The 25,589-nt window shown below is 51.5% G+C and overlaps 1 protein-coding gene across 3 annotated transcripts in view; it reads left to right on the top strand.

The window, feature by feature from the left end:
- GPT2 (glutamic--pyruvic transaminase 2) overlaps nucleotides 1-23,522 on the top strand; it is a 33,373-nt gene extending 9,851 nt beyond the window's left edge. For 2 of the 3 annotated variants that reach the window (XM_045987918.1, XM_045987917.1), the window contains exons 4-12: nucleotides 426-534; nucleotides 5,351-5,484; nucleotides 7,474-7,717; nucleotides 11,801-11,880; nucleotides 13,688-13,824; nucleotides 16,776-16,950; nucleotides 18,404-18,559; nucleotides 19,826-19,938; nucleotides 21,188-23,522. In XM_045987918.1, coding sequence (XP_045843874.1) covers nucleotides 426-534; nucleotides 5,351-5,484; nucleotides 7,474-7,717; nucleotides 11,801-11,880; nucleotides 13,688-13,824; nucleotides 16,776-16,950; nucleotides 18,404-18,559; nucleotides 19,826-19,938; nucleotides 21,188-21,278 — 1,239 coding nt within the window. In that variant the 3' untranslated portion in view covers nucleotides 21,279-23,522. The remainder of the gene's footprint in view (nucleotides 1-425; nucleotides 535-5,350; nucleotides 5,485-7,473; nucleotides 7,718-11,800; nucleotides 11,881-13,687; nucleotides 13,825-16,775; nucleotides 16,951-18,403; nucleotides 18,560-19,825; nucleotides 19,939-21,187) is intronic. The other variant, XR_006816225.1, reaches the window with a different exon arrangement.
- Nucleotides 23,523-25,589: the final 2,067 nt, after the last annotated feature.

The following is a 25,589-nucleotide window of genomic DNA, read 5'->3' as shown; positions in this document are numbered from 1 at the left end:
TCTGTGAGTCAGGAAAGGGTCTGTGCTCCTTTCAGTTGGGGTTCACCTGCCTGCTCAGCCCTGGGCCCTGCTCAGGAGCCCCCTGGATCTTGTGGCCTTGGGTGTGTGAACTGCTGTCCTCTTTGGAAGAGTTAGGGCAGGGACTGAGGGGCAGGCTTCTGTTCCCTGGCTCCGCTTCTGGCGGCTCTCCCTTTGGGTCCCAAGCCCAGGTCGTGATGTACCCCACCTTTCAGCATCTCCTGCTTCAAAGAGCCCAGCGTGCTCCTCCCCAGCATCCCAAGCTCCCCCCAGGCTGGAGCCCTCGTGGAGAGACATGTCCCGGAGTTGTGGTCGTCACAGTGTCCATGCTCAGCGTTCTCACGGCCCTCCTGGGGCTCTGGGGTTTGGGGGTGCTGGGAGCCCAGCCCGCGCCTCTCTTCCCCCAGGTGATGGCACTCTGCACCTACCCAAACCTGTTGGACAGCCCCAGCTTCCCAGAAGATGCTAAGAAGCGAGCCCGGCGGATCCTACAGGCTTGTGGCGGGAACAGCCTGGGTGAGCCCCTCCCCCTGCCCCCCATAGTCAGGTCCCGGAGGGCATGAGATGAACATGTGTTCTGAGCACGGGCTTGGGCCCTGGCCCCGAATGGAGAGTTACCCATGTGAGTGTGTGAATGTGTACGGGATGGTAACACGCAGAGTAAATGAAAAACAGTCTTCCTCTTCTTCGTGTCTGCTCTGTTAACCTCCTGTTAGCTGAGCGTTGAGGTAAATGCCATCTTTTGGAGGATCAGGGCACTTGAGCTGCAGGAGCCTCCACTGGCCTGGAGTTTGGTTTCACACGTGGGAGCCAGCTTGAGTAACTGACCCTTCTGTCAGCCGAGCGTTGGTGTGTTTGTTTTAAAGTTTTGTTTTTTTTAGAGGGCATGAGCAGGGGGAAGGGGAGAGAATCTTCAAGCTGACTCCCTGGGACCCCGAGATCATGATCTTGGCCAAAGTCAAGAATCAGGGTAACCTGAGTCACCCAGACGCTCCTCAGAGTGGAGGGTTTAACCCAGCGATGGGCCTCAGTGACGGGCTGGGTGAAGTGCGGTGCGTGGCTTTGTCCAGTCTTCTTGTCTGTCACCGCCATGGCAGGAGGTGGCCAGTCACTGGGGAAGGGGAGTGCTGTGAGATGCCTGTGAATCCTGTGTGATGGCTTCCTTCCTTCTGACAGTGCTGTCCACCCTCCCATTCCTTGTGTTCCCACCTCCCTGGCCTTTGGTCCCCTTTGCTGGAAGCCCACGCCCAGCCATCTGCCTCCTTAAGGAGGGAGCACTCCATGGAGGGAGGCCTTGGAATTTGGCCCCCCGCAGATGTGAAAATGATACTCTCCCTCCCTCTGCTGTTGAGATGGATTTCCAGTCTCTGGCTCTTTGTTCTCATCTCCTATTCTTTGTTCTGTTTGCTTTTGCCCCATTCCTTTGCCCCATGCCTACAGAGGGGATCCAACTTTCCTCACCCCAGGAAAAATAGTTCTGAGAGTTTTTTTAGGACACGTGCCTGAATGTTCTGGAACGTGGGAGAGGGATTCTTGTAGTTCGCTCAGCAGAAGGTCAGCTACCTTCCACTTCTCTGCCATTGCCCTGTCCCTCCCCTCCCTTTTTCTGCTCTTTCCCTTTAATGAGAGCCCTGTGCTTACCTTCCTTGCTGTGATTACCCCACCATGCTCTGTCTGAGTCTGGTCACTGTCCTTCAGGGTGTCCCTCTCAGGAAGGGACCAACTCCCCTTGCTTTCCTGCCGGCCAGACTGGGGAGGGTGTGGGCTAGCATCTTGTATGGCAAGGCCGAAACCCGCAAGCTGTCAGAGAACAACCCGGTAGCCCAAGGCTTAGCCTGCAGGCTCCTCTCCTCCTGTGCCCTCTGCCCAGTCCACAGGACAAAGGCGCCAAGACCCTGTGGCCATGGGCCTAAGATTCCTGGAAGCTGCGAGGAGAGGCAGGGGGAGGGAGTGTTTGTCGTCTGCATGCCTGATGGGAATCCGTCTGATGCAGCGGGGAGGGGGGTTCTCTGTTCCCTGCGGAAAGCTTCGAGTTTTTGCAACTTTGTCAGCCAGGGCTATGGAATGGAGTTGGGGAGGCCACGTGCATGTGAGTCCCCACTTGAGGTGTTACAGCAAGAGGAAAGTTGGCCTGCGTGTGGGGTTTTGGGGACTTGCACTGAGTTCTGAGGACCCTATGAGGATCGGTGAGGTGGGTACACCCTGAGCCTCTCTCCTCCTCCTTGAGCTAGGAAGTACTCTACTCCGCTCCTGGGCTTTTGAAGAAGGTTGATGTATGTGCTAAAGCCCCTTGTCAGGTGTGGAGAGGCCCTGTCCTTGAGGGTCACCAGCAGTCTCTGCCCATTGCAGGAGGCAGGGCAGTGTCATCCTGGGGGAGGTGTTCTGTCTACTAAGCCTTCCAGCCCACAAAAGTAAGGGAAATGGAAAATGTCAGGGTGCCCAGGACAGCCCTGACCCAGGTTAGGATTATTAAGTACATACACAAGGTCTTAGAGTTCATCTGGATGTGTTTTAATCGTGCCCTTTAAAATGACTATTTTTGGGCGCCTGGGTGGCTCAGTGGGTTAAGCCTTTTCCTTCGGCTCAGTTCAGGATCTCAGAGCCCACATGGGGCTCTCTGCTCAGCAGGGGGCCTGCTTTCCCCTCTCTGTCTGCCTCTCTGCCTACTTGTGATTTCTCGCTCTGTCAAATAAATAAATAAAATCCTTAAAAAAATAAAGCAACTTTTTTAAAATTTAAGATTGATTTTATTTATATGAGAAAGAGCATGCATGAGTAGGGGGAGGGGCAAAGGAAAAGGGAGAGATAATCTCATGCAGACTGGGTATTAGTTGTGCACAGAGCTGGACTTGGCCCTCAGTCTCACAACCCTGAGATTAGGACCTGAGCCAAAATCAGGAGTCAGATGCTCAACCAGCTGACCCACCCAGCCGCCCCTAAAATTCTTCCTAGAGTTCCTCATTTTCTGTTTGAGGAGTAGTTCAGTTCTCAGGTTGTATCTTGGATCTTAATAGGATTAAGGTGGAATCTAGACATCCAGGGAGGTGCAGGTCCTTATCTAGCCTTCCGGGAGCACTGCTCTAGGCACTGAGAGACGCTGGTGAACCAGGTGGATGGAATTTCTATGCTCACAAAAGTTCATGATCAGATTTGGGAGAAACAAACATTAAAAAGAATTCATACAGGGGCGCCTGGGTGGCTCAGTGGGTTCAAGCCTCTGCCTTCAGCTCAGGTCATGATCCCAGGGTCCTGGCATCGAGCCTTGCATCAGGCTCTCTGCTTAGCAGGGAGCCTGCTTCCTCTCTCTCTCTGCCTGCCTCTCTGCCTACTTGTAATCTCTGTCAAATAAATAAATAAATCTAAAAAAAAAAAAAAAGAATTCATACAAAAAATAATCTCTAGTTTTCATGAGTTCTTGGAGAAAAAGCAGAAGAGCTATGCTATGGGGCTATAACCAGGGGTTCTAATGTAGAGGGAGGGTTTAAGCAGCAAATACGATTCAAATTCATGGGGATGGTGAGTAATAGAGCACCTGCAAATGCAAGCCAGACAGAAGAAATGATGTGTGCCAAGGTCCTGAGGTTTGAGAACTGAGTGTGATCAAGTGAGGAGGTCTGGATGGGGCGGTGTGCAATGGGGCTGGGAAGTTTGGCAGTGGTGATGATGGCGGGTTGTAGGCCATGGGAGGAAGGTTGCCATCTGTCTGAGGGCAGTGGGTCCTAAGCAGGAGTGTAGTGGGGTGGGCCAGGCAGGGGGACAGGTGTTCTAGCAGAGATGCACAGAAGAAGTAGGTAATGGCCCCTGTCCTCAAGGAACGGACAGTCAGCATGGGGAGGCAGGCTTCATGCGTCCACAGTAAACAACTGGAGAAAATGCAGGTCAGGAGAGAGGCTTAGTATGGGGCGGTATCTTTATGACAGGCCCCCAAGAGAGAGACTAGATTTGAGCTTTGATGGACCAGTGTGGTTTGGATCATAACAGAAAGGCTGAAGGAAAGGGTGGAAGGTCATGGCCTGCAGGGGCCGGGAGCTTGCCAAGGGTGAAGGCTTGGGAACTCAGGAGGATGAGCTAGAGGCGGGAAAAAGGGGAGGCTTGGCTGGTGTGGGAATAGACAGGCCCCATGGACTACAAGCGAGGGCATTGAGAGAAGGCAGAGGGAAAGGTTTCTGAGTATGGGAGCTCAGAAATAATCAAGTCAGTCACTCCGTGGAGGAGGGATTCTCCAATTCCAGCATTTGTACCTCTCCCCTGTTTTAATGTGCAGAGTATTTCAGATGCATTAGAATACTCCGAATAATGTAACAGAAGACCTTGAACCCACCACCCAGACTTGATTCATGTTCATGTTTGCCGGTGGGACCTTAGAGCATTGGCCTAGGCGCCCCTCCCTTCCCTCTCCATCTTAGCAGCTGGTCAGAAGGGAAGGCTGAGCCCAGTGATGCACAGACGTTGAGGCAAACAAGGGCTTCCAGGGTACAGGGCCTGGACGGAGACTCACTGAAGCCCTAAGCCTCCTGGTGGTGGGTTTGCAGTAGTCTTAGAAGGAATAGGCTGGGTCTCTTTAAATGTGGCATAAAATTCAAACAGTGTCAAAGGATATAGAATGAAAAGCCGGCCTCCCCTTCACTTCCCCAGAGAGCTCACCCTCACCACTTTGGGACTCCTACCAGGTGTGCCTGCACAAGTATATGTACTCAAATTCTTCCTAAAAATAGTGGCGTGACATTAAAAAAAAAAAAAAAGCACTCTTTATAGAGGTATTAACAAACCTATAGTACAACGAACCACTATTAGTGTACAGCTCGGAGAGTTTTGCACGTGTACACACCTGTGTAACCCACACCAGATCATGACAACACGTGCAGTGCTGCAGAAGGCTCTTGCCGTTCTTCCAGGCTCCATGGGACCGTGTGCAGGCAGCCATGATAAAGACACGGCAAGTCTAGCAGTAGCGATTTACCTGTTAACAGAATGTATAAACCCCAGGAGGGTGGATAAAACAGGTATGGGCACATTGGATGGATTGGAAGCCAGGACCTGGAGTAATGCTTGACGTCTAACAGCTTCTCTGTGAATACTGAGTGTGTGGATGGGTAGGTGGGTAGACAGGTGGATGGGCAGGTAGACGGATGCATAGATAGCAGAGGAGTGGGTGGGTGGGTGGATAGGTGGTTAAGCAGCGTGCCATGATTCCGCAGCCTAGAATAGGGGGAGCTGGGGCCTAAACCCCCCCCATCCCCCTGTCCCCACCCCAGGTAATTACATGGATGTCGCTAACTCCATAGAGCCAGTCATCATGCCTCTAGTGACTGTCTGGCTTGCTGTCTTACAGGGTCTTACAGTGCTAGCCAGGGCGTCAATTGCATCCGTGAAGACGTGGCTGCCTACATCACCAGGAGAGATGGCGGTGTACCTGCAGACCCGGACAACATTTACCTGACCACAGGAGCCAGTGATGGCATTTCTGTACGTGTGAGGGTGGCTCGCTCGCCAGTGTTTACCCCCGTGAAGAACAGCCTTCCTCGTCAGGGACAAGGATGTGAGCCTGTGCCAATAGGGAGAAACAGGCCTGGGAGGAGGGGTTGGCTCTCTGCAGGTCCAGCTGGAGGGGAGCCATGGGCACGCGAGGGTGCCTGTCTTTCTGGTGGCATTGGCCTTTCTCTCGCTTAGTTCCTACTGCTGTTCCTCCTCTGCCAGGTGCTGTACCAGGTGCTCAGGAGACTGTGGAAACCGAACACACTTGGCCTCTGCTCACACCCTAGTGCCCGATCAGACCAGCATTGATATCCCATAAATAAATGTCATATCACAAGCTTTCAGTTTCTCTTCCTGGGTGAAGAGGACAGAGTGCCCCAGGAGGAGCAGCAGGGGCTGGGGGTGGTTGTGGGGAGCAGAAAGGTTTCTTCTCAAAGGATGACTGAGCAGGGATCTGGGGGATATGTAGGCATGAACGGGGAGGCAGGGGACAGAGTGTGTTCTGAACAGAAGGTCAACATGTGCAGAGGCTGTGAGCTGGAAAGAGGCTTCGCATTTGCAGGAGGAGAGTCAGAGTGAATGAGCACATGTAGCAAGGGCCAGAGTTTCCAGAAGTGGGCTAGAGAGGCAACTGGGGCCTGAGTCCTACAGGGCCTTAGTGGCCATGCTGAGGATTTAGGTCATTGTCCTAAGAACAATGTCCATTGAAGCATTTGAAGGTGGGGGGAGCGGCAGATGGATAGGGGATAATTAGATTTATGTTGTTTTAACTCGGCTGGGAAGGGGATGAAGAATGTGAGGGAGTGTTTAGGAGATGAGGGAGGACGTGACTTGGGCTGGGGGTCAGCTGTGGGCGGGGTGAAGAGGGGCTGTTGTCCAAGTGTGCTTAGCAGAAGGGCTCTGAAGTCCTGGGTCTGAGGGAGCTGTGGTCTTGCGCTCCTGTGGAGCCTGCGCCTTCCTAAGCCCCATCAGTGCTGGTGCCTTCAGTTCCTTTATTTTCTCTCCTCAGGGAGTGTGTGCGGACCCTTCCTTCGATGGGGTCATCTTGGTCTTTTGACCTCCAAGGCTCTAGTTCTCCTGTTTGTTGAGTGCTTTAATCCTTTCAGATGCATTGGGCTCTTACTGGAAACAGGCCCAGCAACATTAAATGCTCTGCCGTCTTGAAGTCAGCCTCCTGTGACAGTTGGGGTTCCAGTGTTGGGGTTCAGGTCTCCAGCCGTCACATCTTCCGCCTCTCAGTTCCCAGAGAAGCCCACATACAGGCAGAGGTCCTAGAGCAGCCGAAGGAGGTGTCCTCAGGATTTTGTGAAAAGAATCAAGTTGTTGAGCTTCTGAGTCCAGTGGCATTCTGGCAGCGAGGAACTGGCCTGTGTGTAAAGTGAGAACTCTTCCAGAACAGGGTTTGCAGTCAGTTATTGCCACCTGCACCCGTATCCCCATGGGGTTGGGGTGGCCTGGTTTCTCACGAGTCCTGCACACCTTGAGCCACACGGCCCGGGAAACAACCAAGTTGAAGCGCCACCTGGTGGTAGTAGATGGGTATTTTATCCTGATTCGACAATCCCTTCCTTGTTCAGGGTCTGCCCAGCTGTGGGCACCGGTAATTACTAACAAGACAGATTCCTGTGCCTCCTCCCCGCCAGGACATACAGATTGAACTTAAGGGCAAAGACGGGGCCAGTTTGTGGACTACTGTTTCAAAAGGCCTCTTCAAAAAATACAGGCACTGAGTCTTTTAACTACCGTGTTAAGAACTTGAAAGCATTTCATTTTGCTGACTCCAGACAGCAGACCTCGTTTTAAAGATGGGAGGCAACGAGACTCAGGGAAGTCAAGCAGCTCACATGGGGCTGCACTGAAGGCAGGCAGCGGGGTGGCTGGTAAAAGGCTGGGGTTGGGGCTCCTGGGGAAGTCTTCCTGGCAGCCCCCAAAGGGTGGAGATGGGCAGTGTTCCTGGAAGCCGTGATTTCTCTGTTGCAGACAATCCTGAAGATCCTGGTGTCTGGGGGTGGCAAGTCGCGGACCGGTGTGATGATCCCCATCCCACAGTACCCTCTCTACTCGGCCGTCATCTCTGAGCTCGATGCCATCCAGGTGAACTATTACCTGGATGAGGAGAACTGCTGGGCCCTAAATGTGAACGAGCTCCGGCGGGCCGTGCAGGAGGCCAAAGACCACTGTGACCCCAAGGTGCTGTGTATCATCAACCCCGGGAACCCCACAGGTCTGTGCCCCACTTCTTCGCCAGTTTCTTGGGCGGTAGGGGCAGGGCAGCTGGTGTCCTACATGTCTGGTCACTAAAGAGTTAATGTGATGTTCTCTCTGCTCCCAGTTTTCTGGCATTTGCCAAGACTCTCCTTGAGGTTATTTATGCACAGCCTGTCCTTATTAATCACAGGCCTCACTTTACCTTTACTCCTAGTTGTTTTGCTGAACCAGTCGTCAGAATGCTGGTGTGTGCATTTTTGTTTATCTTTGACACAGCGTTGCTTGTGTACTTTGAGACCTGAGGAGGAAATGCCTTGTTAACAACAGCAAACAAACTGAAACACCCTGCTTCCAGAAGTCGAAAAGCACTCCTATTTTTACATATTTAAAAACAAAAACGAAAACCCCCACCAAACGCGCAGCCCTCCCTGTTTTGATCTTTCTGGGCCACTGGCTTCATTTGCCCCCACTGCTATTTGGATGCCGAGAACAAGGGCTCCTCTCTCCTCCTTTGTTGAGATAAATTGGGTCAGGGCCAAATCGCGTTGGAGTTGATTGTGGAGTCTGCTTCTTTGGAACATCAAATGATGCTTCAATCAGCTGAAAGCAATACTTGAATTCCAGAGTGCAGAAAATGGGTGCGGCTGGCTGGGACACTCATTTATGCACCGCAGCTCCCTGGGGGTAGAGGCGCAGTCTAACCAGGATGCGGGGGGAAGGAAAATGACTACAGCTGGGCTCTCTATTGAGGTTGCACATTAGAATCACAAAGGGAGCTTTTTTAAAATGCCAAAGGCAGGGCTGCCTGCCAGAGTCTCTGGGGATGGCCCCGCTCCCCCATCAGTCAGTATTCCCTGTGCCTTGCATGAGAACCACTACCCTGGGACAGTGGTTCTCAGACTGTAGCTTGTTGAAAAACAAACTGCTGGACCCTGCTCCAAGGTACTCTGATGTTATCAGGCAGGGCTGCGGCTTGAGAATTTGTTTTTCTAACGAGCTCCCAGGTGATGCTGATGCTACTGGTCCAAACTTGGGTTAGCAGGTCCTATATTTTGGGAAATGCTCTGTATGCCTAGTTTCTGTTAGAGGGTTGGTAACTTCGTAGCCAGGCATTTACTATATCAGCTGGCTGTCTGGGAAGAAATATTCGCATTAAAGACTTTTTATTATTTTAGGTAAAGCGATCATGTGAATGTATATTAATATGAGTAATTTTTAAATTAGGCCATCCCAGGTGATGGGCTTTTTTTAATATGTATATATATTTTTTATTTATTTGACAGAGAGAAATCACACCTAGGCAGAGAGGCAGGCAGAGAGAGAGAGGAGGAAGCAGGCTCCCTGCGGGGCTCAATCCCAGGACCCTGGGATCATGACCTGAGCTGAAGGCAGAGGCTTTAACCCACTGAGCCACCCAGACACCCCTAATATGAGTAATTTTTAAAGAGTAACTCATGAGTGGGCAGAGGCTGGTTTTGCTCTCTGGGGTCTGAATGTGTGAAATACCAGTCAGCTCTTGGGCGATGGGGGATGGAAAATAGAAACCTACCTGAGATAGCCAGGTATCTTGTCTGGACCACACGCTGTGACCACTTGAGCTTAAAGGTGTCAAGGTGGAGTGGGATAATAAGACAGAAATGTAGCTCAAGGCTGAAGGGTTTGGGTCCTAGACCTGTAAAGACCAGGGGTAAAGCAGCCCACCTGAACCAGCATCCTCGCCTAGGAACCTCGATCCCTTTGCCAGGTCTGGGTTGGAGTCCTTCCCAGGAAGTCCTCCTCCTTGGAGTGACCTTCAGTAGCTCCAGCCCTGGTCTGCCTGCTGAGCGACCTCCCCGGAGAGCCTTGCCCAAAGTTTTAAAACAAAAATTCCAGGCCAGGTTCTCTTTGGCCCAAGTTGGGTCACCTGCCCATCCCTGAACCACTTAAACCACCAAGATTCTGGCCATGTATGTGTTCCATGCCCCTGCTGGGGTGCAGAGAGAGGCAGTTCCCTGTAGAACAGCTGAGCTCTGTTACTCAAAGAAGGGAAAGACCCTGGGCAGGCTCAAACAACAGATTTTCTCATTAGGTTTGGGAAACTGACTTTGGTTTGGCTCAGCCTCTAGTGAGAGGCACCTGGAAGACCCCTCTCCAGCCTTTTGTGTCCAAGCCATCCCTTCTGTAAGGTGGCCTCATGTCTCCCCCTGCTGGCCACAGCTGTGTCCTGGTCCCTTAGACACCACCGCATGTGTCTATCCATCCACTGGCTCTGAGGCATGTTCTGAGGGACTCCCAGGCACGGGAGAGAAACAAGCTCTGTCCTTGGCCTCAGGTCTGCACTGCACACCTCAGTGGAATTACTTGCATATAGTGGTCCACTCCCTCTACTGAGCAGCAGGCTTTCTGAGGCCCTGGTCCTTACTTAGTTCCTCTCTGCACACTCCTTGGCACTATGTGCCCGTGGTTTTGATATTCTTGCTGCTCAGATCTTTGCTTGCTTTCTAACAGGATAGTTTGTGAGATCAGAGGCAAGCCCCGCAGGGTTTGCAGGCAGGTCCAGCCCCCCAGGTAGCCACCACCTGTCAGTCTGTGGGAACAGTGGCCGGTTCCTTGTACAATCCAGGGCTGCTGTCTTTCCGGAATCCTAGAATGCTGAGCTTCATAGGAAGCCCGGTTTGGCATTTCCTTGGCAAGAGGAGAGTTGAACTTTTGGTAAAGGAGTTGATTTCATTGTTTAGATAGTTCAGAGTTGAGATCTAGTTGAATCATATCATACTTTCGTAAGATACAACTTTTTTCCAGACGTGTTCTTAATATTCTCATACAGGGAACAATGTAGGTATTTTTATTTTTATTTTTTAAAGATTTTATTTATTTATTTGAAAGAGATCACAAGTAGGCGTAGAAGCAGGTGGGGGGGTGGGGGGGGTGGAAGCAGGTTCCCTGCTGAGCAGGGAGCCAGATGCAGGGCTCCATCCCAGCACTCTGAGATCATGACCCGAGCCGAAGGCAGAGGTGTAACCCACTGAGCCACCCAGGCACCCCAGTGTTTTTATTTTTAACAAAAATGTAACATAATCTATGTATTGCTCTGCATCAAGGTACATACACGTATATAAATAATGTGCATATTAGACACAATACATATGCACATAGTTACAGGTAATAGCCATAGACTCACATACATGCACAGTAAGGAAGCAGCCTTCTTTGGTAAGTAGTCAGCAAGCCTGACTGTAGTGTTGCTCCCTGCAGGGTGTGGGAGCCCCTCTCACACTCCCAGTGCCACACCGATAGTAGGTGTCAGGACACAGGAGAAAGTTTCAAACCACCTTACAGCATTTGTTCCTTCCCCACCTCAACCCGTGGCATTTCCTGTGAACTGGGAGACAACCGTTTTGCTTTTTGTACTCATTTCTGTAACATTGGGGGGGGGGGGGTAGTTTCCACTGTTCATGTTGAGTCAAGTCCTCCAGGGGAGACCTCAAAAGGGACGACTGCCACGCGCTCCCCGTCCTCAATCAGCGATGCGTAGCTCCCACGTGGCCCCTGACAGGAGACCCCAGAGCTGGTGCTCAGGCTTGTTCATTCAGCACACACTGCAAATACTTCCTGAGCACCTGCTGAGTATTGGCTTTAAGGAAGCCGACGAGCCGCACAGACCTTGTCCTGACTCACAGAGCTTGTGTGCGCCTCTTTGAGATGTTGTGGGAACTCTCCCATCATCCAGTGTGATCTTTCCATTGGCTGCTATTGGTGTGTGGTAAGGTGTGGGGGCCGCAGAGCTGATTCACTGAACCCTTCAGGCTTGTTTCCTGCTCTGGGCTCTAGCCCAGATAGACATTTCCCCGCATACACACACACATACCCCTCCCGAGTTGAGTGGGAAACACATCTCCCTCCATGTGCCTGGCTTAAGTGAGTCAGACAGGTGGGGCCAACACTCGGGGGGCCCTAGAGGTTGACTACACCCTGTGAGGAGCAGTAACTAGGAAGGGCGATCCCAAAAGGTCATGTGGGAACACAGAACACCTGAGTGATTCTTGGTGGGGTTCATTCCAAGGGACAATTTAAACAGCATTACAAGCTGCATTCTGGTTTTGTTGGGGATTTTTTTTAGGTCAGGTACAAAGCAGAAAGTGCATAGAAGATGTGATTCACTTTGCCTGGGAAGAGAAGCTCTTTCTCCTGGCTGATGAGGTAAGAGTTGCTCAGCGGAGTGAGGCTGAGCTTTCTCTTCTAAGGGGAGGGAGCCAGACTTGACTTTTGTGTAGCCAGAGAGAACTTTCTAGGTATTGGAGGAGTGACTCTCACCAAGGGTGAGGATGTTCCAGCCTATGAGACTGACCTAAATCATCCCTATATTGGTTTGGGTCTTTGGTTACAAACTTCAGAAAGTTCACCCAAACCACTTTAAACTTAAAAAGGATGGTAGAGATAACAGGTGTGGGTTAAGTCCAGGGGCTCAAACCCTATTTCAGATTCTCTCGCCTTCCACGTTGGCTTCACACATAGCCCTGCTTTCTTCCCAGCCTAGAAAGAGCATTTCCTCCTGGTGATTCCTGCAAAAGTCTCAGAATCGAGCCTCATTGGTGCAGCTTGGGTCACACACCCATCGCTGAACCAGTCACTTTGGCCAGTGGTTGCAATATGCAAACTGACCAGGCCCCAGGCAAGGGGTGAGGTCTCTGCCCCGGAGTGGGGAGGGTGGTAGGGGTGGGGGGGTGTCTTCCCTAAAGGCAAGTCGAGGGACTCTCTCTCTGGAGAGGAGAGTGGATGCTGGGTGGGGATACTGCTGCATTCCTGTACCTCTGTGGGCTTCTGTGTTTACCATCCCATTTATAGCAGCCTGTGGGGGAGAGGGGAATCTTAATTTCATGATTGCTGCTCCTTGAAACCCCAGTTGTGGAGCCGGGGCTGCCCATTCTTTTCCTGCTTTGTGAGGAAGAAATTCAGGCTTGTCAAATACAATTTTCGTTTCTTCATTTATGCATGATTTCTGGCCTCTGGTAGCTTCTACCACATTGGTTTCATTTCTTTCCTCACTAGCACCCCCAACACTCTCCAACCCCCACGTGCATACACACACTCATACTCACACACTCACAGCTTACCCACCGAATGGTTACCACGATTAGCAGATGGGTCTAAAGTTTTGTTTTGCATTCTAGTATAGTTAACATACAGGATTATATTAGTATCGGGTGTTAAAAATCTTCATTTCTGAAGGAGAGAAGGGGCAGCAGAGTGACCTTGGTGCGCAGACCTCCTCCCCTTCCAGTGTGGGAAGAGGAGAGGTGGGGGTGGGAGGGGGTGGGTGAAGGGCTGTGCCTAGCTTGTTGATGGTGGAGCTGGGCTGACTCCCCGTGGGCCCACAGTGTCCCCGAGAGCCTCAGTTCCCTGAGCTCCAACATGAGTGTGGAAGCTCATCTCCAAGGGCAGAGCAGGGTGCTTGCCTGCTGAAGGTAGACTGTATGGACAGGAAGGAAGTATGTGTGGGCGCCGCTCATGTGTACAGTCTTTAAGGCTGGCGGAGAGACGGACAGAAAAAACAGAATTGTTCCAAATGAGGATGGGGGCATAATGGGCAAGAGAGCAACACATTCAGCTCTTCAAGTGGGGACAGGGTCAGAGACCGCTACATAAACTGCTTTCATTATTAGTCTTATGGAAAGAGGTAAACATTGACGGGGAAAACTTGCTTGGGCGGATAGGAGTCCCTGACGCCATCATAGGTCAGATGAGCGAGAAAGGTCTGGAGGTTGGGTGGAGTTGAGTGTGGGTGAATGGGAGAAATCAAATGGACATACAGCCCAAAGCCTTTCCTCCTGACATGTTCTGGAAGGTTCCTTTGATATGGCTCGTTTTGGAAATAGCATCAGAGTTTGGGCTTCATAGCATACTAGGCTGAGCCTGAGCACCTGTGCCCTCCCTGGCTGGCAGCCTGCATGGGCTCAGCCCTCTTGGGGAAATTGGGTGACTGTCCTTGTCCTGTCCTCTCCCCCAGGTGTACCAGGACAACGTGTACTCTCCAGACTGCAGATTCCACTCCTTTAAGAAGGTGCTTTACGAGATGGGGCCCGAGTACTCCAGCAACGTGGAGCTTGCATCCTTCCACTCTACCTCCAAGGGCTACATGGGCGAGTACGTTGGCTTCCACCTCCCTCCCACTGCCTCTGGGCCTGCCCCACAGCCAGTGTATGCCCTTACTACAGCCTCTGCTGATCCAAGAAGCAGGAAGGACTCAGGCCACAGCTCCCCCCGGGAGAGCCCTGTAGTGTGAGGACAGCCCTTGTGCAGAGAGGTTCTTAAAAAATAAGGTCCTGCTTGAAAGAAACTTGAGTGCAGTAAATGATGCAGATGAAAGCAGGGCCTACAATGGCTTCCAGTGCTAGTGTTTTCTGCCAGCCCTGCGGCTGCGGCTGCGACTACAACACTGAAATCTGAGTGGCCTGGGAAGGCAGGTTAAGTGCGTGAACGCCATGAGGCCAGGGGAGCGAGCTGTCTGTGCCCCCCACCCTAGCACTGGGGGCAGAGTCTGCTTCACTCCTGTCGTGGTTCATCCAGCTAATGCCTACGGATGACCTGCTGTGAGTCCTATACTGATCTCGGCCCTGAGGGGACAGCAGCCAGCAAACGGTGGCAGTCCCTGCCCCAAACACCTAGGGCCTAGCGAAGAGAGAGAGGCAGTAGACAAGTAAAATCTGTGTCAGGTGGACAAAAACAGAAGAAATGGGAGTGCTAGGTGGTAGGGGCAGGGTCGCTGAGGAGGAAGGAGGGAGCTGTGCAGGTATTTGAGGGAGGAGTGTTTGAAGAGAGGGAGTAGCGCATGCTTTAACCCTGAGACATACCTGGAATGTTCCAGGAAATGGGGCTGAAAAAGAGTGCATGAGGGGGAAAGTGGAAGATGTTGAGACCAAAGAAGTCCTGGGAGTCCAGATCACTGGGCAGGATGGGAGCCGATGGAGGATGAGAGCAGGGTGTGAACTCACCTGACTGAACGTTTTACTAAACGCTGTCTGGTTGCTGTGTAGTAGGGGCAGGAGCAGAGACTTGCAGCCAGGTGAGGTACTGTGGGCCAGGACGGAGAGGCAGGGGAGACCCTGGGTCCTGATGTGTTTGAAGGTGGAGTAGAAAGACGATTGTGAGAGAGAAGGCAGGTTTCATTCCCAAGTTGTTTATTATTCAAACAGCAGGGAAGAAGGAGTTGCCATCAGTGGCTGAGGAAGGCTGTGGCTGAAGCAGATTTGGGGAAAGGATTGGGAGTTGTCTTTTTGACCTGTTAAATTTTCAAATGCCCATTGGATGTCTAGATAGAGATGGATGTGTGAGTCCCCAGCTCAGGGCCGATAGCCTGCGGATTTAAGTTTGGGAGATGCGGTGAGTGCGTTGTTAGATCTCTGAGCCTGGACGTCCCACAGAGAGGGAGTGTAGATAGACAGGAGGTCTACGGACTGGTCTAGGCCCCACTGCTCAGAAGGTGGGGAGAAAGGGGGAAACTGCAGAAGAGGCTGAGAAGGGAAGACTAGGGCATTCATGCCCCCAGACACTGGCGGGGGAGGGTTCTTTCATGCACCAGGTGTAAGGATGGGGGAGGGGCCTCCCTTGTTAAGCTGGAAGCCAGTGGAACTGTGAAGCTGGGAGAAATATTTTGGCCAGATGGCGGGAGCTGTGCCTTTGGGATGACCGCCCAGCTGGCTTTATTTGATGTGGGCAGGGGTTAATTCGTGCTGCTCTGGTCCACGTCCTAGTGCTTTACCTTTGCTAGACTCATGTGCTGTGTAGCTCTTTTCCTAAATAAGTCTGTTCTCTGCGAACTCATTTTTCACACTCAACTGTTTTTATCCCATAACTAGCCATCTGTCCGTCTGTGTTATTGATTACCCTTTTAACAGTCTCCTGGACGTTGGCGTCCTGAGTTAGGCCCTGAGGTCCTCGGATCTGCTCACCTGAGATTAGACTGCTCCTCAAGTGGATTGTCTGCTCATCAGCAGAGGATTAGGCAGGAAAGCCTCTTTTAGCCTCTGTTCGGGGAAACCTCTCAGAGATTCCAGAATTTATCTTCTTGCTTCCGAAGGCGCAGCTGAGAGCTGAGACGGAAACTTGCCTTTGCCGGGTCAGTTCTGCAGGCTGATTCTAGTGTCATTTGACTGAGCGTCTAGTTGGGTCAGGGGCTCCGAGGTGGAGGGTGTGGGGTGTACAGAGGAGGGTGAGACTAGATTCCTGCCTCAGGGAGTCTGCGTTTCTGTGATCATTTGTGGGAACTTAACCTATTACAGCCCAGAGGAGGGGGCATGGCTCCGGAAAATGTGACTGCTGTACCTGAGTCAGTTCTGAAAGGTTTTTTGTTTTTTTTAACTCAGTGCATATATCCGTTCCCGTTCATGTGACTTGACTCTGTGTCAGTCAGGATCCTTGTGGTGATAACTAATGGAAAGTCGACTTGAACTAACCTATAACAAAGAGGCTTTTTTCTTTTTTCATAATGTTGGCAAGAAGTCCATGAGTCTTGAATCTGCCGAATGGCCTGATCTCTGATCTCTTGCTTGGTCTCATTGTCTTTCTCAGCTCTGCTGTCCTGTGGGTTAACTTTGTTTTCAGGCAGGACCCGCCCCTGGAGCCTGTGTGGGCCCGAATCACAGGCCGTTGTATTAGCTAGGCCTCAGGAGAAGCTGCTTTAACAAAGAGGCACCTAAGTACAGGGGCTAAAACAAGGTGAAAGGGTATCTGTCTGTGACGTAATAGCCCCAAAGGCAGGGGAGGTCAGGACAGGCTGACCTTGAGGTCATTCACAGAGGAGGCCTCTGCCTTGTCGACATGCGGCATCTCCAGACTGAGGCTGCTCCTCCAGCGTCTCCACGTCTCAGGAAGTGGGAAAAAGGCAAGAAAAAAGAGGGGAGAGCATGCTTTTTCCTTATAAGGAAATGACACGGACTTTGCCCATGTTACTGCCGTTCACCTTCCATTGCGAAGAACTCGGCCCCACCTGGCCACTCAGGCGTGGGGATGCTTACAGAACCTTCTGGCTGACTGACTGCCCGTAGTTGAGGCCTCTCTGTGACTGGTGGGTCCTTCTCCCTTCTTCAACCCTGCAGGTGTGGCTACAGGGGAGGCTACATGGAGGTGATCAACCTACATCCTGAGATCAAAGGCCAGCTGGTGAAGCTGCTCTCCGTGCGGCTGTGCCCGCCAGTGTCCGGGCAGGCGGCCATGGACATCGTCGTGAACCCCCCAGTGCCTGGAGAAGAATCCTTCGAGCAGTTCCAAAGGGTGAGTTGCCATGTCCTGTCGCCCCTCTCTGTCACTGCCACAGCCAGGGTCCTGAGCATTCGCGTTGGACTCTGCGTCACCATGGCCAGCCTTTCTCCAGATGGCCTCCCGGGGGCGCTCATGGCTCCTCTTGCACCTGAACCATTGCATGAGGTTAATTAAAACGTGTAAAGATGCTCTGAAGTGGAGGACCACTTCTTTGTCACCTGCACGTGGACACGGGCGGGCGGACACCCCGAGGGAAAGGCCTCGCGTCCTGAGAAACCTGGGCGGGGGCTGCTGTTACTAAACCGTAAAGAAGAAAAGGATGGGCATGGTATAGCTTCCAGGCCATAGGCCTGCCTTTGGCCTAACCGCTGTCCTTGCAGCTCGAAGGGATCCATTCAGACCCTTTCAACTGCAGGGGACAAAAACCCAGCCAGCTAGTTTAAACAAAATGTGTGGGTCACGTAACCAAAAGTCAGTTCCCAGCTGTTCCAGGCTCGCATTATTTTAAAATGGGGTAAAATACACAGAATGTAAAATTTACCATTTTAACTATTTTTAGCTGAACAGTTTAGTACATAAAATCCATTGACACCGCTGTACAGCCGTCACCACTGTTGATCTCCAGAACCTTTTCCTCATCCCAAACTGAAACTGTCTCCATTGAGCACCAACTCCCCATTTCCCTGTCTCCCCCAGCCCCTGCTAACCTCAGTTCTGCTTTCTGACTCTATGACTGGGACTTTTCTAGGTACTTCGACTCAGTGGACCCATACAATATTTGTCTTTTTGTGACTAGTTTATGTCACTCAGCATAATGCCCTCAAGGTACATCTGTGTCGTAGCATGTGAGAATTTGCTTCCCTTTAAAGGCTGAATGATACTCCCTTGTGTGCGTGGACCACGTTTCATTCACGCGCAGGCCACAGCTTCGTGCCCCGGTGCAGCAGCAGTCCTGGAAATGGTTCACCTCTGAGCCAGTCACTGATGTGCTTTGCCTGCGTCACATGCCCTATGCACACCACACAGATTGAGAATGGCCCCCAAAATGAAGAGTTCGGGCCATCTCCTAGAAGCATGTTCTAGAGCATTCCATCCAGGGCCAAGTCCATTCACACCTCTGAGCTGGGATGGGGTTTTCTCGTTTTCAGGAAGGACTCCTCTACAAGAACAGAAGCCGTGACACAACCTATGCAGGACCTACCTATTGCCCAGAATCCTCTGTACTTGGGTGCCTTGTGTGCCCTGGGGCTGTGGGCAGCCTTCGGGGCTGAGAACCCAGGGAAGAAGTTCCTGGAGAGGGATGTATTTCACCGACCTCCCTGGTTTGCTGTGTTCATGCACACACGAGCTCACTTTTCACCCTGCTGCTCCGTTGCCCCGCATTGAAGGGACCATTTCTAGTGGCTGGAGCCGTTCCGTGATGCCCAGAGATATGCTGACTCCTGTGTTTTCTGTGTCTCCTCAGGAGAAAGAGTCTGTCCTGGGTAATCTGGCCAAAAAGGCTAAGCTGACGGAAGACCTGTTTAACCAAGTCCCGGGAATTCATTGCAACCCCTTGCAGGGAGCTATGTACGCCTTTCCTCGGATCTTCATCCCCAGCAAAGCCGTGGAGGCTGCTCAGGTCTGGGGTGCTGGGCAGGGGCACACTTGAGTTTGCTTGGAATTGCTGGGTTGGGGGCTCTTCTTGTCTCAGGGAGCAAAAGTGCTGGCTCTGGGGGCTTGGAATATTGCAGACCGTTCTGCCAGCTGGTGCATACAGCATAAAGACGGCAGGCTCTCAGAAGCCCAGCCCCGCAGCGTGCTGTGGTGAGGGGCAGAGGTGAGGTCAGCCCCGGGCAGGCGGAGCCAGCGGATCTGGGCTCTGTGAACTCCAGTGTTAAGAAGGCAGGTGCCCCACGTGTGACATGATGCATTTAACAATGAAGAAAACCGTGACAGCATCTGCTTTGTGCAGCGACTGCCCTAGGGCAGCACCCGTCCAAACTGGAATGTGAACATGAAATCACCTGGGGGGCTCGTTACAGTACCAGTGCTGGCACAGGAAGTCTGCGGAGGGCCCAGGATTCTGTGTGTGCAGCATTTTCAGGCCATGCCACAGACCATACTTTGAGGATCAAGGGACAGAGCAATATATATTTTTTTAACTTTATTTTATTTTTTCAGTGTTCCAAGATTCATTGTTTATGCACCACACCCACTGCTCCACGCAATACGTGCCCTCCTTAATGCCCACCACCAGGCTCATCCATCCCCCCACCTTTCTCCCCTCCCAAACCCTCAGTTTGTTTCTCAGATTCCACAGTCTCCCGTGGTTTGCAGAGCAGTATTTCTGAAAGTGTTGTCCTCATGCCCCCCAAACCTTCTCAGTACCCACTAAACATGCAGAATCTGGGCCCTCCCCCACTCAGCCCCACTGAGTCAGAATCCCGGGTGCTGGAGTCCAGGAACCCATTCAGCAGGTACCACAGGTTGTCCAGACCAGAGGGGGAGAAGCTCTGTGAACAAAGCCCCCCTGTGGAGCTGATCTCTGAAAGCCACCCTGGGCGCAGCGCTCCGGGCCTCATCATCAGAGGCTTATGTGCTCGGCATATAGGAGCCGCCCCCAAAGCCTGCTGCCTGGGTGTGGGGCCCAAAGGAAAGAAACTGTCAGTCCTGGGTGAGGAGCGGAAGTACCATAGCCTGTGGCCATCCTGAAGTAGCCTTCAGCTTCCTTGTTCCTTGCACCTGCTTCCAGCCACGTCCACTGTCCTGCCTCGGTCCTTGTGGAGGGGAGAAGGGCCCCACTGTGGGAGAGAGCCTGCGCTCCAGTGGTTACTTGCCTTTGGGTGCTCAGTGGTGGGTGTTACAAAGCCATACACAAGCCTTGAGTTCTGCCCTGCTCCCACAGGCCCATAAAATGGCCCCCGACATGTTCTACTGTATGAAGCTCCTGGAGGAGACCGGCATCTGTGTCGTACCTGGCAGCGGCTTCGGGCAGCGGGAAGGCACCTACCACTTCAGGTACCTCTGTCTCTGCACCATGGGGCTGGTCCGAGGTTGGTCTTGGAAAACTTCGGCATCTTATGGCAGAGCACGGGCTGGCTCCAGAGAGGGCAGTGTGTGCAGTTCATGCCCCTGCTGCAGACCCCTGCCCACCCGCATTCTGCCCTGCTGCAGAGCCATGCTGAGACCTGCGTCTAGGGATTCAGGAACACTGTGGGCCGATCCAAGGTCATCTGCTTGACCACTCTTGTCTCCCCCCACCCCGCCCCATCTTCATCTGTATTGTACCATCTGAAATATTCCTGGTAGGGTGTTTTGTTTTATCTCCCTGTCCTTTCTCAGTTGCACACAGTAGCATACAGTGTCCAGGTGCTCAGGAGCAAATCTAGAAGTCTACCGAGATGTTCCATCTGAAACAGCGGGATGAGTTTTGCTTACTGAGATGCACTATACAGTGTGTGGCGACCCTGCGGGGATGGCGGCCTGGGGAGCAGGGATTTCCCCACCAAGGCCTGTTCTGTTCGGAACAGCACCTTCTCCACTCAGAGTGCTCTCGGATGTCTCCTGCAGCAGATGCTAAAAAAAGAAATGTCATGAGCTTAGTTAGCACCTTGGAGCCAAGACCTGACTCAGGCCGTAGGCTGTGTGTCCCAGATGAGACATATGTGGTTGGCCTTTCCCCCCTAGTTAGGTTCACCTTGGCAAGTTGTGGCTCATTTAAGAAACAGTTAACTGGAGAGGGCTGCCTTTTGGGGATGGGGAGCATACGGGCAGTATTAGAGGAAGGAATTAGTTACCATGGCAACTTGGGAGTTCCTTTGGAGGGAGACTTGTGACGGAGGTTCGGAGGTTCGTTCTCCCTCTAAGATTTTAAAAGGCCCTGCCTAGCAGGAGGAACAGCTCATTCTGTATCTGCAGGAAAATGAAGTCATTCTCTAGAGAAGTTGTGTGGACCGGTCAGAATGTCATCCTGGTCGCCATCACAGGGGGACATGTCAGGGAGCCTCTGACACCATCTTACTGCTTTTGGTCCTATGTGTTACTTGGGTAAAAAAAACGTACGATTTGGGATGGGGGGTGGTTCAGCAAGTTCCAAGTTCTGTCCTGGGGCTGGTGCTTTCACAGCGAAGACCAGCATCCCCCTCCCATTGCTTGCCCACACCTCCTCTCTACAACTCAGGTGAAGGAAAGAGCTGCTGGGTTCCTTCCTCTCCCCTTTTCCAGAGCAGCTTGTGTCCAGGCTAACTGCTATCCTCCTTCCTGACAGAATGACCATCCTCCCTCCGGTGGAGAAGCTGAAGACGGTTCTACAGAAGGTGAAGGACTTCCACATAAAGTTCCTAGAGACGTATGCATGAGGACTGCTTGGGCCCAAAGGGAGACCCGCTAGTCAGGCCTTCCCCCTGATGCCCACCCACGCCAGACTGAACTTGCCTTCCCTGGCGACTCTGCCTCAAGCCTCACAAAGGTCACTGGTCGCTTTCGTTGTCATTCTGCCCCAAGAGACTTCTTTCTTTGTGCCTTGATGCTGGGAGCACTTCTCTTCTGAGTGTGATTGGGGATATCTCTCAAGTCCTGTTTTTTTTGAAGCAACCAAAGTAGAGGGGACGTGCTCAGCACATGTGGTCGGTGTTCTCTGAATCCGTTGTTGTTCTTTTGGAAAGGTCATTGGAGTTTAAAACAACCAGGGTATGTTGGGCGAGAGATGTTTCGGATCTGAAGAAACAAGGTGTGGGGAATGTATGACAATCGTGGCGAGGACTGGAAATCCTAAACTCACCTCCGTGATCTGTGACAGAAAACCCTTAGTGGTGTGAAAATCAAGTTCTTCAAACATGAGAGGCTGGAAGTCCACTGGAGGCTCAGAAAGGGCCCACCGTTCTGGCCTGCAGGCCGGTGGCCTGTCTCTCAGACAAGAATGGTGAAAGTAGGAGCAGGCTGGTTACACTGGGTACCAGGCTAGGTTGTGACAGGTACTGGGCGCTACGGCCAAGGTTGACGGGTCCTGCAGGGGAGGAGTGGGTGAGAGCCAGGCTCCCAGTTGAGCCAGGTCTCCCGCTGGGAGCACACAGCAGGTAGTGAGGACTCTGCACAGAGAGCAGCAGGTAGTGAGGGCTTTGGGGGTGAAGCAGGCTTAGGCTGGGACCCCCGTCTGACAGTTCTCCCTGGACTTCGGGGATGCAGGGTACAGCCCAGCAATATCCCGGTCCTGTGACAGATCTGCCTGCTGTTGTGTGGATGCTCCCTGCTGTTAGCCCGCAGCCCGTCTCTACCAAGGGCTCCATTGAGCCTTTACACACATCGCCCCCTGTTGGTGACAGTGGGGACAAGGAAACACTAAAACTGACCAGATGAGGGAGGGGCATCCTCAAGGGCTTGCCCACGCAGTCAAGCCCTCGCCACCAGTCCCCTCCTGTAGTGTCTGTTGTAAACTGAAGTCAGCCCATTTCCTAGCTCACACTTGGCCAAAGTGCCTGGTAGCTTGGCTGCTGCGGAAAAGTACATGTCCTTGGATTGGAAGTTTATCAAACTATTTTAACGTAATGCCAAGTATTTTGCCTCCACATTTGCTGCTGGCTCCCCTCCCAGACTCTCCATACTCTCCTGGGGCATCAGTCCTTTCTCCAGCCAGGGGAGTATCCTCCACCAAGCCTGCCACTTCCGTGGCATTAGCAGAGCTGGGTGGGGCCCTGACCCGCACTCCCCAAATGTCGGGGCTTTGGGAACAGCAGGCTTCTCTGAGAGCCCCTTCCCTTAGAGCCGCCTCCTACCAGTGGCCTTCCCTAGTAGGCGGTGAGGGAAGCCAAAGCCAGCTCAGGAGCCTGGGGACCCACAAAGTCCCAAACTGGAATCAAAGGAACTAGAGACACGAATATGAAGAGGCGTGAGCTTTGAAGGCAGCCTCCTACGCTGAAATTCCTGTGCTGGGCCCATGCAGGGGAAGGCAATAGGAAACTGCAAACTGTCCCCACTTGCTAGCATTATAGTCCCTGTGAAGAAAGTAGCCACAGTCCCTAGTAACAAAGGGAATGTTTCGGAACAGTAGAAGCTAGTCTATTTTTTATATTTTTGTAACAACTGCTTTTTTCATGGGGGGACAAGGGGGCTGGTATTTGTAGTCTTAACAAGTCCAGTAGTTTTTTTATGAATCTCTTCAGATGATAAATAACACCTAAACACTTTGCAACGTTTACAAGACTTTTTAAAAGACGCTGTATGCACTTGGTTTGCTTTTAAAACAAATAAATAAAAACGTAAGAAGGTCAGCTGGCTTAGGAGGTTAACTTCATCCAGGGGAGGAACGCCAAAGAAAGTCATTTGTCATTTGGGGTCGCACTTTAAACCTGTACCTGCAGAGTTTCGTTGTTCACCTAGATCCACACATGGGGGATGCGGGACTGTACCTTGGGTGGCCCGTCACCTCGTACCTTGAGGCCCTGCTGGTGGTCGTCCCAGTGTTGTGTGGTTTTGCAGGAAGAGCTGACAGGCCTGCCTGTCCCCGTTCTCTGACTTAGATTCCCATAGGCATCTCCTGACAAAGGTACTTAATGCCAGCTCTGCTGGAAATTTCTATACAATAAAATACATGTCCAAAATGGTGACTGTGTTCATTTTTCCTTGTAGTTTATGTCTACCCAGCAGAGCCCAGTCTAAATGCAAGCAGACGCAACTGTACGTCTTCACTCTGTAATTTACGTTTCTAGCACTCGAATGAACATTTTCCCCCAGTTCTACAGACTTCAGTCATGACTTCTCAATCTCCATTTCCTTCTAGGTGTCAGCCCCCCTCCCCTGCCCAGCCTGCTTAGGGCTTTATCTTGTCTGAGGTGGGAAAACGTGGATTCTTTAAATGGGATGGTGTTAAAATGAATGCAGCCTTGGCTGTCCAGTGAAAGAACGATGAGCCGTGAGGCCAGTGGGGGAAAGGAGGAGTCATCTATACAGGGGATTTCGTTCCTTTTCCTCAGCCTCTCCCAGATCTGCATCAGTTTTGATGTGTGGTTTTGAAATTCAAAACTTTATTTTTCACTAAACTAAAGTAAAATTTATATGTCTTTATTAAAGAAGGATTGGGAGATGGAGAAGAAAAAGTAGGATTCTTTCAGCTGGAAGAAATGGAACCCTTGGGGCGCCTGGGTGGCTCAGTGGGTTAAGCCTTTGCCTTCAACTGGGGTCATGATCTCAGGGTCCTGGGATCGAGCCCCACATCCAGCTCTCCGCTCAGCAGGGAGACTGCTTTCCTCTCTCTCTGCCTGCCTCTCTGCATACTTGTAATCTCTCTTTCTCTCTGTCAAATAAATAAAATCTTGAAAAGAAAAGAAATGGAACCCTGAAGTAGGAAAGAAGAAATTTATTCAAGTCGTGGAGGGAAGCTGGCTTAGGTTTTCTTCTTCAGTCTGTTAAATGCAAAGACTGTCTCGTCTAGTTGTGTGTTGAAAAATTCCAGGAAAGGACCTTGGCTACCTTGGTCCATGTGCCCTTCCCTGAATCAGTCTCTATGGCCCTGAGGGCTTCGGCTGGCCCTGTGCTTGCTCATGGACGTAGATAAGGGGCTAAGAATTGCCAGCCCCATAAAAACCATTGGAATAGAAGCTGCTCTCTGTAGGACAGGGGTGCCTCATTTACTACAGGTGGCTCTTTAGAGAGGGACTGGGGGAGGGAATGGTGTGTGTTGGTTAGGTTGGTTAAGGGCCATTACTAGTTGATAACCAGGGGGACTATCTTCCCTCATCATTCGTACACTTTGGGAATGTATACATCTTGTCAGGAGATTAAGTTTGGTGTAGTGTATTACATAGTTTATTAAATAGATGGGGATTAGACTACTCTGTATTATTTCTGGTATTGATTTGCTGTAACACACCTAGAAAGCCTTTAGCAAATGTTTGATAAGAACCCATGAGCTACAGACTCCTAGGGAATGGAATGTCAAAAGTTAGTAAGATGTGATCACTGTCCTTGAAAAGCCATAGACAGAATGGCCACCAGACAGTTCAGTACTCAAATTCTATCCACCCAGTGTGCTGGGCTTGAAAGCAGCATGTGGGTCAGGCACAGGAGAAGGGGGTGATGTGGTGTCTACTGATTTAAGGAACATGCATTTGCCCACCTCTCAATGCCTTTGAGGAATGCCAGGTATCTGTTGCCTTCATCCTACCCCCAAGCCAGGAGATACCCTTCTCCCCAAGAAAAAGGAAGATGGAACTTACAGCCAGGTACCCACCCAGCTCTCTTAAGAGGCTCCAGTCAGCTGGAGTTTCCTATTGAGATTCCTTTCTCTTGTGGGGGCGGGGGAAGAGGGGGGACAGAAACAAAAGAACTTAACATTTTTTGGTCTCCTCTCCAATTTCATCTGCCTTTGCTCTGAATGCAAATACTGTGACCATCCCTTTGAAGTCCCTTTAAAGATACTAAATTTTGACGATCTTAAAGATTTTGAAGATTCTTTTTTTTTTTACTATTTAAAAAAAATTTTTTATAAACATATAATGTATTTTTATCCCCAGGGGTACAGGTCTGTGAATCGCCAGGTTTACACACTTCACAGCACTCACCATAGCACATACCCTCCCCAATGTCCATAAACCCCCTCCCCCTCTCCCAAACCCCCTGCCTCCAGCAACCCTCAGTTTGTTTTGTGAGGTTAAGTCTTTATTTTTTTTTTTTTA

Source organism: Meles meles, chromosome 19, assembly GCF_922984935.1.
Source record: "Meles meles chromosome 19, mMelMel3.1 paternal haplotype, whole genome shotgun sequence".
NCBI classification, from domain to species: Eukaryota; Metazoa; Chordata; class Mammalia; order Carnivora; family Mustelidae; genus Meles; species Meles meles.
The sequence above is the reverse complement of the archived record's forward strand: the minus strand, read 5'-3'. Positions and strand labels throughout refer to the sequence as shown.